Source organism: Papaver somniferum, unplaced genomic scaffold (assembly GCF_003573695.1).
Source record: "Papaver somniferum cultivar HN1 unplaced genomic scaffold, ASM357369v1 unplaced-scaffold_117, whole genome shotgun sequence".
Lineage (NCBI taxonomy): Eukaryota > Viridiplantae > Streptophyta > Magnoliopsida > Ranunculales > Papaveraceae > Papaver > Papaver somniferum.
In genome coordinates this window covers 1039606-1052896 of record NW_020620714.1, presented here as the reverse complement: position 1 = coordinate 1052896, position 13291 = coordinate 1039606, and the positions used below count along the sequence as shown (strand labels likewise).

The following is a 13291-nucleotide window of genomic DNA, read 5'->3' as shown; positions in this document are numbered from 1 at the left end:
AAATCTTCAAAAAAGGAAAAAAGAAACATAATGCTAAGCTACTCGATTAAATCCAAACTCATGACATAGGAGAACCTATTGATTAGTCTATCGGGGGTCTTTGCAAATATGTGAGTTGGAAAGAAACTACTGATCCTACCCGGATGTTTCAAAATGTGAGTAGCAAATGATATCTTTTTACTCAGCTTTTGGATATGAAGAAGAAACATTATGAGTTGCTCGGTTTTGAGCTATATAAGTATATGAACAATCAATAGGTTCTCCTATGTCAATGGATGGATGTATGGTAGTCAGATAATAAAATAGGCTTATAGAAAGCACTGATGAAAGTCTTTGTAAATCTAAAAATATCATTTATTGTATAGATTTTTTGAAAGTCTCTAAAATTATCATTTATTGAATTTGGATTTTCAAATCAATATTTAAAGTTTGGAGAGAATTTTAAAGGCTTTTATGATAAAATATACCAAAAAAAGCTTGAAAAATGTCTATCAAAAAATAGGGGATATTTTTAGAGATTTTTGTTTAATTTTTTCTTTAAGGATTAAATATAAATACGTAGAAGATCAAATAAGTCCATGCTAATAGAAAAATTTATGTAATTTTCGGAAAACCCCGTATGCGAGATTCCAAATCATGCCTCGTAGTCATGTTCGATTTGGTTTAATTTTTTTGGTTTTACAATTTCTAATAGGCATGCATAAATTTATGGTTTTTCATTGAATATTTACGTATTTTTTTTATAACATGAATTTGTATAAAAATTCTTTTTTCTTGTTTGGTACATGTAAGGTATAATTTATATATATTTTTTTTGTCTTTATAACAACTCAGACTAAGAGTGTCCTCCAAAATCAATAGACTCACAAAAATTCCTCCAAAATCTCTTACATTAGGATTATCTTAATATCTCTACAAACTCAATTGGCTAACCCCTGTAAATGTTTTCCGTTACTGAGAAAGAGTACTAAAAGGTGCGGTCTAGCTTCTCCCCTGAGAGAGTAGCTTACAAATTGTTGGAAAAATATGTTCTAGATTTCTCGGAAATCATAATCATGTGAAAAAAAAAATACTAACAAAGAAAAGAGTTACAAAGACTTATCAGATTGGTTGATCGACGTGAGGAACTCCTCTTTCCTTAAAGACTATTCATCCGCGCATACTGCTCACGGTTTACGGATGTCGTCTTCTAAAATACAACGATCAGTCCTTGTAGTAAGTGGCACTACAATACTCATTTGATATGAGAGAACTGCATTGAATAATTCCTTAACCATTGTTAATATGCCAGCCTGCTTAAGATTAATACTTTGTCAATGAGCTAGTCTTCTTTCAAAAGCTACAGAAATCTCTCCAAATGATTGCACTTTAGATCTACAAATGAGAATAAGGTAACCAAGGTATTTTTCTTTCTTGTCCATATCTTTAACTCCAAGAATGTTGCCGAGGATTGCACATACTGCTGGATCCATGTTACCACTGAATAATATGGAAGATTTGTCAAAATTAATGACTTGACCAGATTGTGAGCTAAAATCTTGCAAGACTTGTAAGAGATTATACACACTGGTTAAATTTGAATGAGTAGAGATTAGACAATCATCAGAAAATAGGAGATGGTTGATAGGAAGAGCACCTCTAGCTGCTTTGATACCCTTGATATCTGCTTTGATTGTTGTGCTAAAGTGAGGGTTCTAGAGAACCATTCCATGGAAAGTATAAAAAGATAAGGAGAAAGGGAATCTCCTTGTGTAATTCCTATAGATAGAAGTATGGAATTCAACACAAGGAGACCCATTCTGAAGTACTGATATGGAAGTGGTACTTATGCATTGTTGAACAAGTTGAATCCAATCATCTGAGAAACCAGAATAATGTATGCATGGAGGTTAATAATGGTTCTAAAAAAAGAATATGGTATGACTTCTGGATCATCAATTTTCACACTAAACCAATACCCTCTCAAGAGGAACATTACAGCTTTGTTTATGTCACTGAGCTCGTTATACAGGAAACTTCTTCATGGAACCCATATCTTCTCAATACTTTATTCCCTCCAGAAATTTCCGGAAAAATTAGTAGAATGCCGATAAATCTACAGGAAGAAGATATTGTCGGATGGAAACCAAGTAAAGATGGTTGTTTCACATGAAAAATGCTTACAATAAACTGTCTGAGGATAGAGTTCAACATCAAATTTCCACCAGTCTTGTTCCTGGGAGATTTGGAAGGAACTGTGAAAAATTAAACTTCCCCATCATGTTCTATCATTCATCTGGAAATGCCTCAAAGAAATTGTCCCAACCAAGTTCAAGATGTCTCATTACAACGGAAAGATTGATACTTCTTGTCCAATATGCAGTCATCCAGAGGAGTCTATATTCCATCTGCTGGTCACCCGCAATCATGGTAAGGCACTGTGGAGCCGGCTAAAAATTAATATTCAACAAGTTGCAACTACATGTACTTCAATCAGATAAAGAGTTATTATTTCTTGGTTCTCTAAACCCCAGAATACAACAATCTTAAAGCATAAAGAATGGATGTACATACTGATGGTGGGAAGTTGGATTATCTGGAAAGAAAGATGCGAATGCAACTTTCAAAACAAGAACATAAATATTGTTTCCATTGTCTCTAGGATTAGACATCATCTCATCAGCTTTAGCCCTCCTTCTCATGATCCACCTAGTATTAATGCGGTTCCTAGAATTGTTGATCATACAACATATAACATGTATGTAATATATGTATATGAATCTTTTGATTATTTATCTAATTCTAATGGTACGTGTATGGTGTTACTGTCTATAATGGGTACTTATGGAGGTGTCAAAGGAATCTATGCAGACAAAGTGATTGATTCAGCAGCTGGTGAATATTTGGCTGTTCTGGAAGAAGTACGATGGGCTAAATCATTACATCTTCAAAGTGGCCACCTGGGTAGCAGACACATAAGTAATAGTGCAGTCTATCAATACATCCAACAGTCAAGTGCGATGGGAGAACAATAATCTCATTAAGGATATTAATATAATCTCCTCTTCTTTTGAAATTTTCAAAATCTCTCATGTTAAGATGTAGGAATAATACAGCTGATATATATCTTTGAAAGTCAGGATTGATAAATTATGTTTAAAGGAATGCATGGATTAGTCCATGGGTTAACTCTATGTTAAACAAGCATCCACTGTCTGAAGCTTCTTAATACTCAAAAATATTTATTCCTTTATCAAAAAAAAAAAAAAACCAACTATTCAATCGCTTCCTTAATTTCGTGGTTTGGAGCTCCTTAACTACTAAATCAATTGCAGTGTATTTGGAATGATATCAAAAATTGGCTTAGACTTGCCCATGCATCCCCTAAGTTGATACATTAAGTTGACCAAGACCTGGACTTTAGGATGAGGCAGTGCATTTGGAATGATCTAAAAAATTCAGTATTCTTTGATAAAAGTAAAAAAAAAAAAAATACAGTTTAAACCAAGGGTTAAAACAGTGATTTTATTTCAATTAAGAATTGACCTATTGTTACTCCAATCAAACTGGGGTCGGTAAGATCAATTCGAGTGTTTGTAAAATTTGATATTGATAAACATTTCTGCATGTTACCCGCAGTTTCTCAAAGACTTTTCCCAAATTACCAATTAATTCAGTCCGAATTACTTTTGACTAAAACGCTTGTATTTTGCGACATTCATCATTCGAGAACGATATGACCGTCACTGATAACGTTTACACCACGGTGTCTTTGTCTGTTTCACCCACTGATTTCTTGTTTAGTTGTGGTTTGAAGAAACTGAAGACGAATTTGATCTATTTAGATCGATTTGATCAGGTGACTTGGGACTTTCAATATTTGATTATTAGATAAATTTTGTAAAAGAATTATCAATATTGATCATATCATTTTACAAGTCGTATTGTGAAAAATTGAATCTTTAAATCCTTTATGAACATTCATAGAAAAAAGAAGGTATAGAGTGATAAATAACTTAGAAATGAAAAAGATTAAAGAACAAGATTTAATACTCTATTTTTCTCAACAAAAAAATAGATATTGATGTCTATATTGGCGGTGCACAAAAAGTTTAAGAAGAAGTAAAAATCAATAGATATAAAAAAAATCAAAGATAACTAAAACAAATTAACTAGATAATTGATATCCTATGGAACGGAATAGATATACTTTTTAGCTCTTACTCATTGATATCCTATGTGCTAACCTCCCATCATTCTCCTATCTCTTTCAAAGAAACAAGTGCGTTCATATGAGGAAATACTTGGGGGAATGAACCCCAAGTATTGCGGTAGTAGGCACTGGAAGATATGTTTAGAGTAGAATTGTTAGGGTCATAGCAGTAGATGTAGATGGGTTCTGACTTATCGGATGTATATTTTGTGATCCATAGAAGAACTTCATTGCTCTCTGTAACTGCGAATGGCTTGTACGACTCTGTGGATTCGTATGGTATACTAAACTCCTTATTCCAACTCCACATATTGTCGTAATACTCTTGTCCGGCAACAACTGTGGGAAAGAGTACTTTTGTACCATTCACCGCTTTCTTGAGTGCCCATATATCTAAGCTGCCTTGATAACCACGGGTATAGTAAAAAACAACATACAGATTTCCTCCTAACAGTGCGAGATTTCTAATATCATAATAATCCTCCCAAGTAGGTGATGGGACGGATTTAAACTTCTCATCAGTCAAATCGAAAGCAACAATCTTATTCTCCCATACTTTGAGGGATTCTAACCAATGAATAGCTCCATTAGCAAAGATACTTAAACCCTCAAATATGTAAAGGAATTCGTCTTTGATGATTCTCCAACCAACGCCACTGCCAAGAGCATACACATGGATTGTCTTCCTGTTGCAATCGATTCTAACAACCTTATACTCATTGGTGGAGTGAAGGTAACCAAATCCAAATTTTAGATTACTCCGTTTTGCATCTAGTGCTCCGTCGTATCTTTGTAGAAAAACGTATTCCCTGGTTATAGGATTGCAAACAATGAAGTCCTCATAGCGATCTGCTGCTGTGTCTAGTGATAGGAAACAAACTAAATGATGCAGGGCGGAAGCGTCGAATAAAATTAAAATCTAAAACCACATATTTCCGAGATATCACTCTCAAGGAAAATACTACTTTTCAATTAATCAAAATCTTCTCCTCTAATATGAAAACATGGAGCTCTTTATATAGATAACTTCCAGACAAATAATCAAAATACTTATTCCTTAAAATCCGAGATTTCTAAACTAATATATAAAATCCCTAAATAAACAATTATATTTCTAAAATATTATTAATAAATGAAAACATCTTAATTAATTACAATATATCTTTCTAGATAATTAAAATATATTAAATAATAATGAAAATATCCAAGCATATTTTCATCCCATGAATACTCCACCATTCTCCCCCTTCTCAGAAAAAATTCGCCCTCGAATTTTGCCAGTATTAGTTCTTGTATAAATAATTCGTCGATGAAAATATTTATAATCCGTCGACTTAAATAATCTTGGCATAATTGCTATTGGACTCAAAAAATTTTGTGCTTTGAAAATGTGAAGTTGATGTCGTTGATCCACCTGACTACATACTACTTTTAGAGAGTATGAATCAACATAACTAGAACATAATATGATCTCATCATCAGGATAAATATCATAAATTGGTGGTAGATTCCAATCCACGGCAACATTATTTTTCTCAACCACAGAAAAAGAAAAAATGCCATCAAACCTTGGGATTTCAAGCTTTAATCCGGACTCCAACGAATCTCGTGGATCATGTGCAACTCCTTGAAATCCTTCTTCCTTGTCGCCAAGGAAGTTTTTTTGTTCATCACCGGTCACTTCCTCCAATCGCTGTAGGCTAGGACCATGATGGGGCTCTTGTTGATGATGCATTTCAGCCAATTGGAGGGTGAGCGCCTTAACCTTCCGTTCTAGATCATCTATTACCGCTTGCTCTTTCTCATCGCTGAGAGCGTCTCTTCGAACAACATCATAATTTCTTCCTCGAAACATGATGCAGGAGCGTTGCCTGTCTCTGAACCAACTGATGCAGGGCGGAAGCGTTGAATAACATTAAAATCTAAAACCACATATTTCCGAGATACCACTCTCAAGGAAAATACTGCTTTTCAATTAATCAAAATCTTCTCCTCTAATATGAAAACATGGAGCTCTTTATATAGATAACTTCCAGACAAATAATCAAAATACTTATTCCTTAAAATACGAGATTTCTAAACTAATATATAAAATCCCTAAATAAACAATTATATTTCTAAAATATTATTAATAAATGAAAACATCTTAATTAATTACAATATATCTTTCTAGATAATTAAAATATATTAAACAATAATGAAAATATCCAAGCATATTTTCATCCCATGAATACTCCACCACTAAACCATTGCATGAACCAACAATGTATTGGTTGAATACAAGTGATTGTATACTTAATCTTTCTTCTGAGTTGTCTAAACGGTTTGTAAGTGTCTCACCGGAGTCATGCTTCTCTAGATCAACTTCATGACTAAAACGATCTGCATAGCAAAGGTTCTGTAGTTTCCCTCGAAACTGGAAAAGTAGACCGACTTTGCTTTTACCGATGACCGTTCTCCAAGTTTTGCATACCCGTCTGCATTGTACAGTGGATAGAGAAGCCAACAAAGAGAATATGGTTTCTAAGATTTCTATAGGGAGACTGTCCATTAAGATTATCTCTTCCTCTTTTCATAAATTTTAGGGTTTAGAAGAAAATCATCGATTACGGTAATCCAGAATTAATAGACACTTTTAAGCGGACAAGTCATGCTATCGTGCACTCAAGTGCAAAATACCAGTCATTATTGCTACCTCGCATCGCAGCTCCAAACACAACACCTGCAGCATACAATCTTGGATTCAGTCGACACATCCATACCTAGCCAAAACTACTACATGGCACTCAAAAGATATACCCAAGCTTGCGGCCTCTCTACTACCAGCATCAACTCGGTTGCCCCACATCATATGAGAACCATGGCAACCCAGTACTTTGAAGCTGTTAAGAGAGAGCTGCCGACCAAGTTTACCATGACACCAAGGGACACAATTCTGTGGCAGTGTAACAGGATGAAGCATGCTTTAGATTTTTTGAAAGCCATCCCCATACCAGGTTTGAACCAGTCACTTGGTCCACGTCAGTTTCGTGCCGTGACACAGTATAGGCTTGGCATTCCTCTGTTCCCCGATAGAGGTACTTGCTCCTGTTCTGGACGTCATATGGATATCTTCTGCGATCACGCCCTACACTGCGCAAGTGAAGTCGGTTTGAAATTTCGTCATGGCTTGGTAAGAGATGTTCTCTTGGTCATTTGCTACGGATCAGGCGTTGCTGCAGGAAAGGAGGTCCGTCTAGGATTTTTTTCCGATACGGACAATGACCTTAGACCCGCTGACATTCTTATTCACAATTGGGAAAACGGCCAGGACACATGTTTCGACGTGACTGGTGTTTCGCCTTTCACTGGTGCTCGTACCTTCACACCCGGTCATGCCATCTCGTCAGCAGTCACTCGTAAGCGCAACAAATATCTGGAACAATGTGAATCTCAAGGATATCGTTTTCATGCCTTAGCATTTACCATTTAGGAGAGCTTGGAGATGACCTTGTTATTCTGCTCAAGAGGTTGAAAAACTGTTTGACGAACTACGATGTGAACAACAAAGTAGGTGGCTTACTTTTCCACAGGTTAGGTTTGGCTATCCAGAAGGGTGTTGGTGTACAGATTGTCGCCCGACTCCCATCCATTCATGTGTAATTAAGTCTTATGTTTTTTTCAATTCAACCCCGTGGTGGCATCCTTTCAGAAAAAAAAAAATATCATTGTTCCTATATTTTTTAGAACGGAAAATAAGTGGAGATGTCGAAGAAATTGGAATAAAAATAGGTTTTTTTACTTAACAATTTCCACCAATAGGGAGGAGAGGAATGTGCACCCCGGTTTTAGAGGGGTGCACAAATTTGGACTCGGTCAGAACTATATGACCGTCACTGATAACGTTTACACCACGGTGTCTTTGTCTGTTTCACACACTGATTTCTTGTTTAGTTGTGGTTTGAAGAAACCGAAGATGAATTTGATCTGTTTAGATCGATTTGATCAGGTGACTTGGGACTTTCAATATTTGATTATTAGATAAATTTAGTAAAAGAATTATCAATATTGATCATATCATTTTACAAGTCGTATTGTGAAAAATTGAATCTTTAAATCCTTTATGAACATTCATAGAAAAAAGAAGGTATAGAGTGATAAATAACTTAGAAATGAAAAAGATTAAAGAACAAGATTTAATACTCTATTTTTCTCAACAAAAAAATAGATATTGATGTCTATATTGGCGGTGCACAAAAAGTTTAAGAAGAAGTAAAAATCAATAGATATAAAAAAAATCAAAGATAACTAAAACAGATTAACTAGATAATTGAACCAATGGAACGGAATAGTTATACTGTTTAGCTCTTCCTCATTGATAACCCTATGTGCTAACCTCCCATCATTCTCCTATCTCTTTCAAAGAAACAAGTGTGTTCATATGAGGAAATACTTGAGGGAATAAACCACAAGTATTGCGGTAGTAGGCACTGGAAGATATGTTTGGAGTAGAATTGTTAGGGTCATAACAGTAGATGTAGATTGGTTCTGACTTATCGGATGAATATTTATTGATCCATAGAAGAACTTCATTGCTCTCTGTAATTGTGAATGGCTTGTACGACTCTGTGGATTCGTATGGTATACTAAAACTCCTTATTCCAACTCCACATATTGTCGTAATACTCTTGTCCGCGAACAACTGTGGGAAAGAGTTTTTTTGTAACATTCCCTGCTTTCTTGAATGCCCATATATCTAAGCTGCCATGATAACCACGGATATGGTAAGAAACAACACACAGATTTCCTCCCAACAGTGCGAGATTTCTAATAGCTTAATAATACTCCCAAGTTGGTGATGGGACGGATTTAAACTTCTCATCAGCCGAATCGAAAGCCACAATCTTATTCTCCCATACTTTCATGGATTCTAACCAATGAATAGCTCCATTAGCAAAGATACTTACACCCTCAAATATGTAAAGGAATTCGTCTTTGATGATTCTCCAACCAACGCCAGTGCCAAGAGTATACACATGTATTGTCTTCCTTTTGCAATCGATTCTTACAACCATATACTCATTGGTGGAGTGAAGGTAACCAAATCCAAATTTTAGATCACTCCGTTTCCCATCTAGTGTTCCGTCGTGTCTTTGTAAAAAAACGTATTCACCGGTTATAGGATTACAAATAATAAAGTCCTCATAGTGATCTTCTGCTGTGTTTTGTGACAGAAAACAAACTAAACCATTGCATGAACCAACAATGTATTGGTTGAATACAAGTGATTGTATATTTAATCTTTCTTTTGAGTTGTCTAAACGGTTTGTTAGTGTCTCACCGGTGTCATACTTCTCTAGATCAATTTCATGACGAATACGATCAGCATAGAAGAGGTTCTGTAGTTTTCCTCGAAACTGGAAAAGCAGACCGACTTTACTTTTACGGATGACCGTTCCCCAAGTTTTGCATACCCTCGTCTGCATTGTACAGTGGATAGAGAAGGCAACCGAGAGAATATGGTTTCTAAGATTTCTATAGGGAGACTCTCCATTAAGATGATCTCTTCTTCTCTACATAAATTTTAGGGTTTAGAAGAAAATCATCTATTACGGTAATCCAGATTTAATAGACACTTTTAAGCGGACGAGTCCTGCTATCGTGCACTCAAGTGCAAAATATGATAATGAATAGACACTTTTAAGCCATCAACTTTTTAATCTATTTATATGCCTTTTAGACCCTCCATTTTCACTGACCTTACACAAATACCCTCCGGAATCATTCTTGACTCACTGGTTGGAAATTCTCGACAGACTGCCAGTGCTACTTATGTGTTATGTCGAAAGACCCGGAAAGGTCAAGTGTTGAGTGAACTTGATAGGTGTAGAGGTAGAAGATAGAAGGGAAACAGATTTTCCCCAGTTCTTAACACTTTGGCCCCAACTCATATACTAGGCGCCAATTTTCGAATCCGCAGCTAAAGATAGCTGACAGATTAATCTAACAAAAGTCTAATTCTCTGTAAATTCCATATCATTTAATTATAAGCAGTATTGTGAGAATTGAATCTCCAATTCTTGATGAAAAATGATGAAAAATATTTAGGTAATGCCAAAAAAAAAGAAAGAACCTATATTCTATAGAGTGCCAACTAAGATTAAAATAAAATAAAAATGGAACAAGATTATGTATTCTGGAAATGTAGTGGTATATATATAATTATCGAGGGTCTAGTTCCGTAATTGTAACTTCATTCGCTCCCGGTCGCTACTTCACTGGTCACTGACTCGTTCTTCGAGCTTCCTTGTTCTTCGCAGGTGCTAAAGGGTTCCATATTTCCGGTAGTGCCAACAAAAAATGCAGGTGCTAAAGGTAAACCGGGATCGGTCGCAGAGTAGCTGTTGAGCATTTGGACAACTGTGGGCATTGTGGGTCTATCTGCAACACCTTCTTGAACACATAATAAAGCAACATGGATGCATCTCATTGCTTCGTTTCTAGAAAATGTGTCTTTGAATGTTGGATCTAATATTTCTATAGCAGACCCGTTATTCCAATGTCTCCATACCTGCATCAGTTTCTCCTACGTTTTAATTATCCATCGCCTAAACGAAGTAGATTCCAAAGAAGATATTATTAATATTACTCACATAGCTTAGAAGGTCTTGAGCATTATCGGATTGATGAAAAATGTTGTTCTTCTGTCCACAAAGTATCTCTAATATTAAGACACCGAAACTAAAAACGTCTGATTTCACTGAGAAATGACCATGCTTCATGTACTCTGGAGCCATGTAACCACTGCAAATTAAAACACCCAAACAAAATAGAAATATCAGCATTTTTTTATACGGTTATGAACAATTAGATTTTCAACGTTTCGAAGTTAATACTTACTACGTTCCAACAATTTTGCTTGTAAGCTCTTGAGTTTGGTCATGAACAAAAAGCCTAGCCATGCCGAAATCTGCGATTTTAGGATTCATGTCCATGTCTAATAATATATTGCTAGCTTTGAGATCCCGATGGATGATTTTAAGTTGAGACTCCTCATGGAGATAGACAACTCCTCTTGCTATCCCTGCTATTATCTTGTATCGGCTTTCCCAATCCAGTTGTGTGCATTTAGTCGGATCTGCACATTTATCCGACCCAAAACCAAAAACTTTTAGACCACCATTTAAATCTAAAATAAGTATCGACACATCCAACTATGCTAGCTAATAAAATAAGAATGAACAAATAGAGAACGGGTACAAACCGAACAGAAATTGGTCAAGGCTTGCATTTGGCATGAATTCATAGATGAGTAGTTTTTCTTCACCAGCTAAGCTGAAACCTACAAGGTTCACAAGATTTCTGTGTTGAAGTTTAGATACTAATGTAACTTCATTCTTGAACTCTTGGTCACCTTGACCAGAATATTTCGATAGCCTTTTCACGGCTATTTCTCGCCCATCTGGAAGTGTCCCCTGGGGACATCAAATAATACAAAAAGCAAAAAAGGTTCAAAAACAGTCACCTTCTTAGAGTTTAATTCTAAGTTCCAATGTGCATGCGTTTTGTAGGTTCTAGTACCTTATAAACAGAGCCAAATCCGCCTTCTCCGAGTTTATTAGTTTCAGAGAAATTGTCTGTTGCAGCACTTATCGTACTGAAGTTGAACTGTAAAGATTCTGGTGTTGTAGCTGGAGTCTCATCATCCACATCTTCAAGACCAAAACAACAAAATGTGGGAACCCATTAAGCAAGCTTAGAGAAACATATGCCTGGATGACATGTTTGAGGGATGGGTACTTACGGTCATACTTCATTATCTGTGTTCTCTTTCTCCGGAAACAGAAGAACCCCAAGGCAATGGCAAAAAGTACTGCGACGACCCAAGGAACCACTAGACTGATAGTAAGTTTCGATGAGTGATTCCTATTTGCTGCAACAACATTTCCCAATTAAGAATTATGAGTAATAATTTGAATATATGCATGAGAAACAGCAATCGTCCTGACATGAATTTTGAATTCGTTATTCAAAAAAAATGCAGTACTACTTACCATTTGGTGCAGGTGCATTCGTTGACGATGGCGGTGTAGGAGAAGATAAAGGAGGTGGTGGTGATGGAGTAACCGTAGACTCAAAGAAGGGATATACTTGATATCTAATACTACAACTAGGTCTAATAACATTTGCACCTCGCTTCCCATCACAACAAATTGGTATGTCAGATATAGCTCCGGCAAGACATGCATTACAACTTCCTGAAGGTATATCAGGAGTACACTCTACTAATCCATATACTTCTGTAAAATTAGCAACAGTTCTACTTCCAGCAGCAAAATAAGTAGAAAAACTAGACACAGCTTGTTTTGCTAAATCATCCATTAAATCACTTAAAACAGGGTTAAATTGATCTGGATTTGAAACATTATTAGGATTCCACGTAAAAACTCCTGGATCTTCTTGCATAGTGTTAAAGTAATATTCATTAGAATACCTTAGCGTACATTTCTCATACCAAATAATCGCTTGTTTAGAATTTGGACATCTACCCGTTTTGTTGAAATCTTGAATAGCAAAATTAACACAACTTCGACACTCATCTTGTGGGATATCACCTCTACACTGTAAAGACCCATAAACAGTATCCGGGCTTTGGCCATTGGTGGCGTTATAGTATCTATTTTGGATGCTTGAAGGAAAAAGAAGGTTGAGATTAGTCTGAAATGTACTGCCTCTAGTGTAATTATCACCGTAACAAAATTGATAAATAAAAATTGGCTGTGGCTGTGCAGTTGTGTATTTTATGGTGATCAATAAGTTGGAAAGAATAAACAAGTAGATGAAGAAGGTTGAGCCATTTTCCATTTTTTTGTTTCCCATGAACATTTTTCTATTTTTCTTTTTTTGAATGTTTTTTTCGTTACACCTACCATATATACAAGGGATATTGGTTTGACTCCGAAGTCTATATTAAGAAGACTGAAGACTGGAGAAATCATTCTTATCCATAAGTTCAAGGGTACATGTATATATGAGTGCAGCAGAGGTCAATTATGAAGACTGAAGACTGGAGACATGTACATATGAGTGCAGCAGACGTCAATTATGAAGATTGAAGAC

General features: G+C 35.8%; 2 protein-coding genes and 1 pseudogene across 2 annotated transcripts; all 3 read right to left on the bottom strand.

Moving 5' to 3' along the window:
- Positions 1 to 4232: 4232 nt before the first annotated feature.
- On the bottom strand, positions 4233 to 6047 carry LOC113330097 (F-box protein At3g07870-like). The gene is made up of 2 exons (XM_026576957.1): positions 5867 to 6047; positions 4233 to 5053 (listed from the first exon to the last, which is right to left on the bottom strand). Exons 1-2 carry the CDS (start codon positions 6045 to 6047, stop codon positions 4233 to 4235), a joined length of 1002 nt encoding a protein of 333 aa, XP_026432742.1.
- Positions 6048 to 9006: 2959 nt separating this feature from the next.
- Positions 9007 to 9657, bottom strand: LOC113330096 (F-box protein At3g07870-like). The gene has a single exon (XM_026576955.1). The coding sequence runs from the start codon at positions 9655 to 9657 to the stop codon at positions 9007 to 9009; it is 651 nt and encodes a 216-aa protein (XP_026432740.1).
- Positions 9658 to 10326: 669 nt separating this feature from the next.
- LOC113330095 lies at positions 10327 to 13036 on the bottom strand (annotated as a pseudogene).
- Between the last annotated feature and the right edge of the window lie 255 nt (positions 13037 to 13291).

Coding starts and splice junctions, on each gene's coding strand:
- LOC113330097 (XM_026576957.1), bottom strand. CDS start 6,047: ATGTTTCGAGGAAGAAATTATGATGTTGTTCGAAGAGACGCTCTCAGC. Junction 5,054..5,866: donor GCGATTGGAGGAAGTGACCG/GTGATGAACAAA, acceptor TCCTATCACTAG/ACACAGCAGCAGATCGCTAT.
- LOC113330096 (XM_026576955.1), bottom strand. CDS start 9,657: ATGCAGACGAGGGTATGCAAAACTTGGGGAACGGTCATCCGTAAAAGT.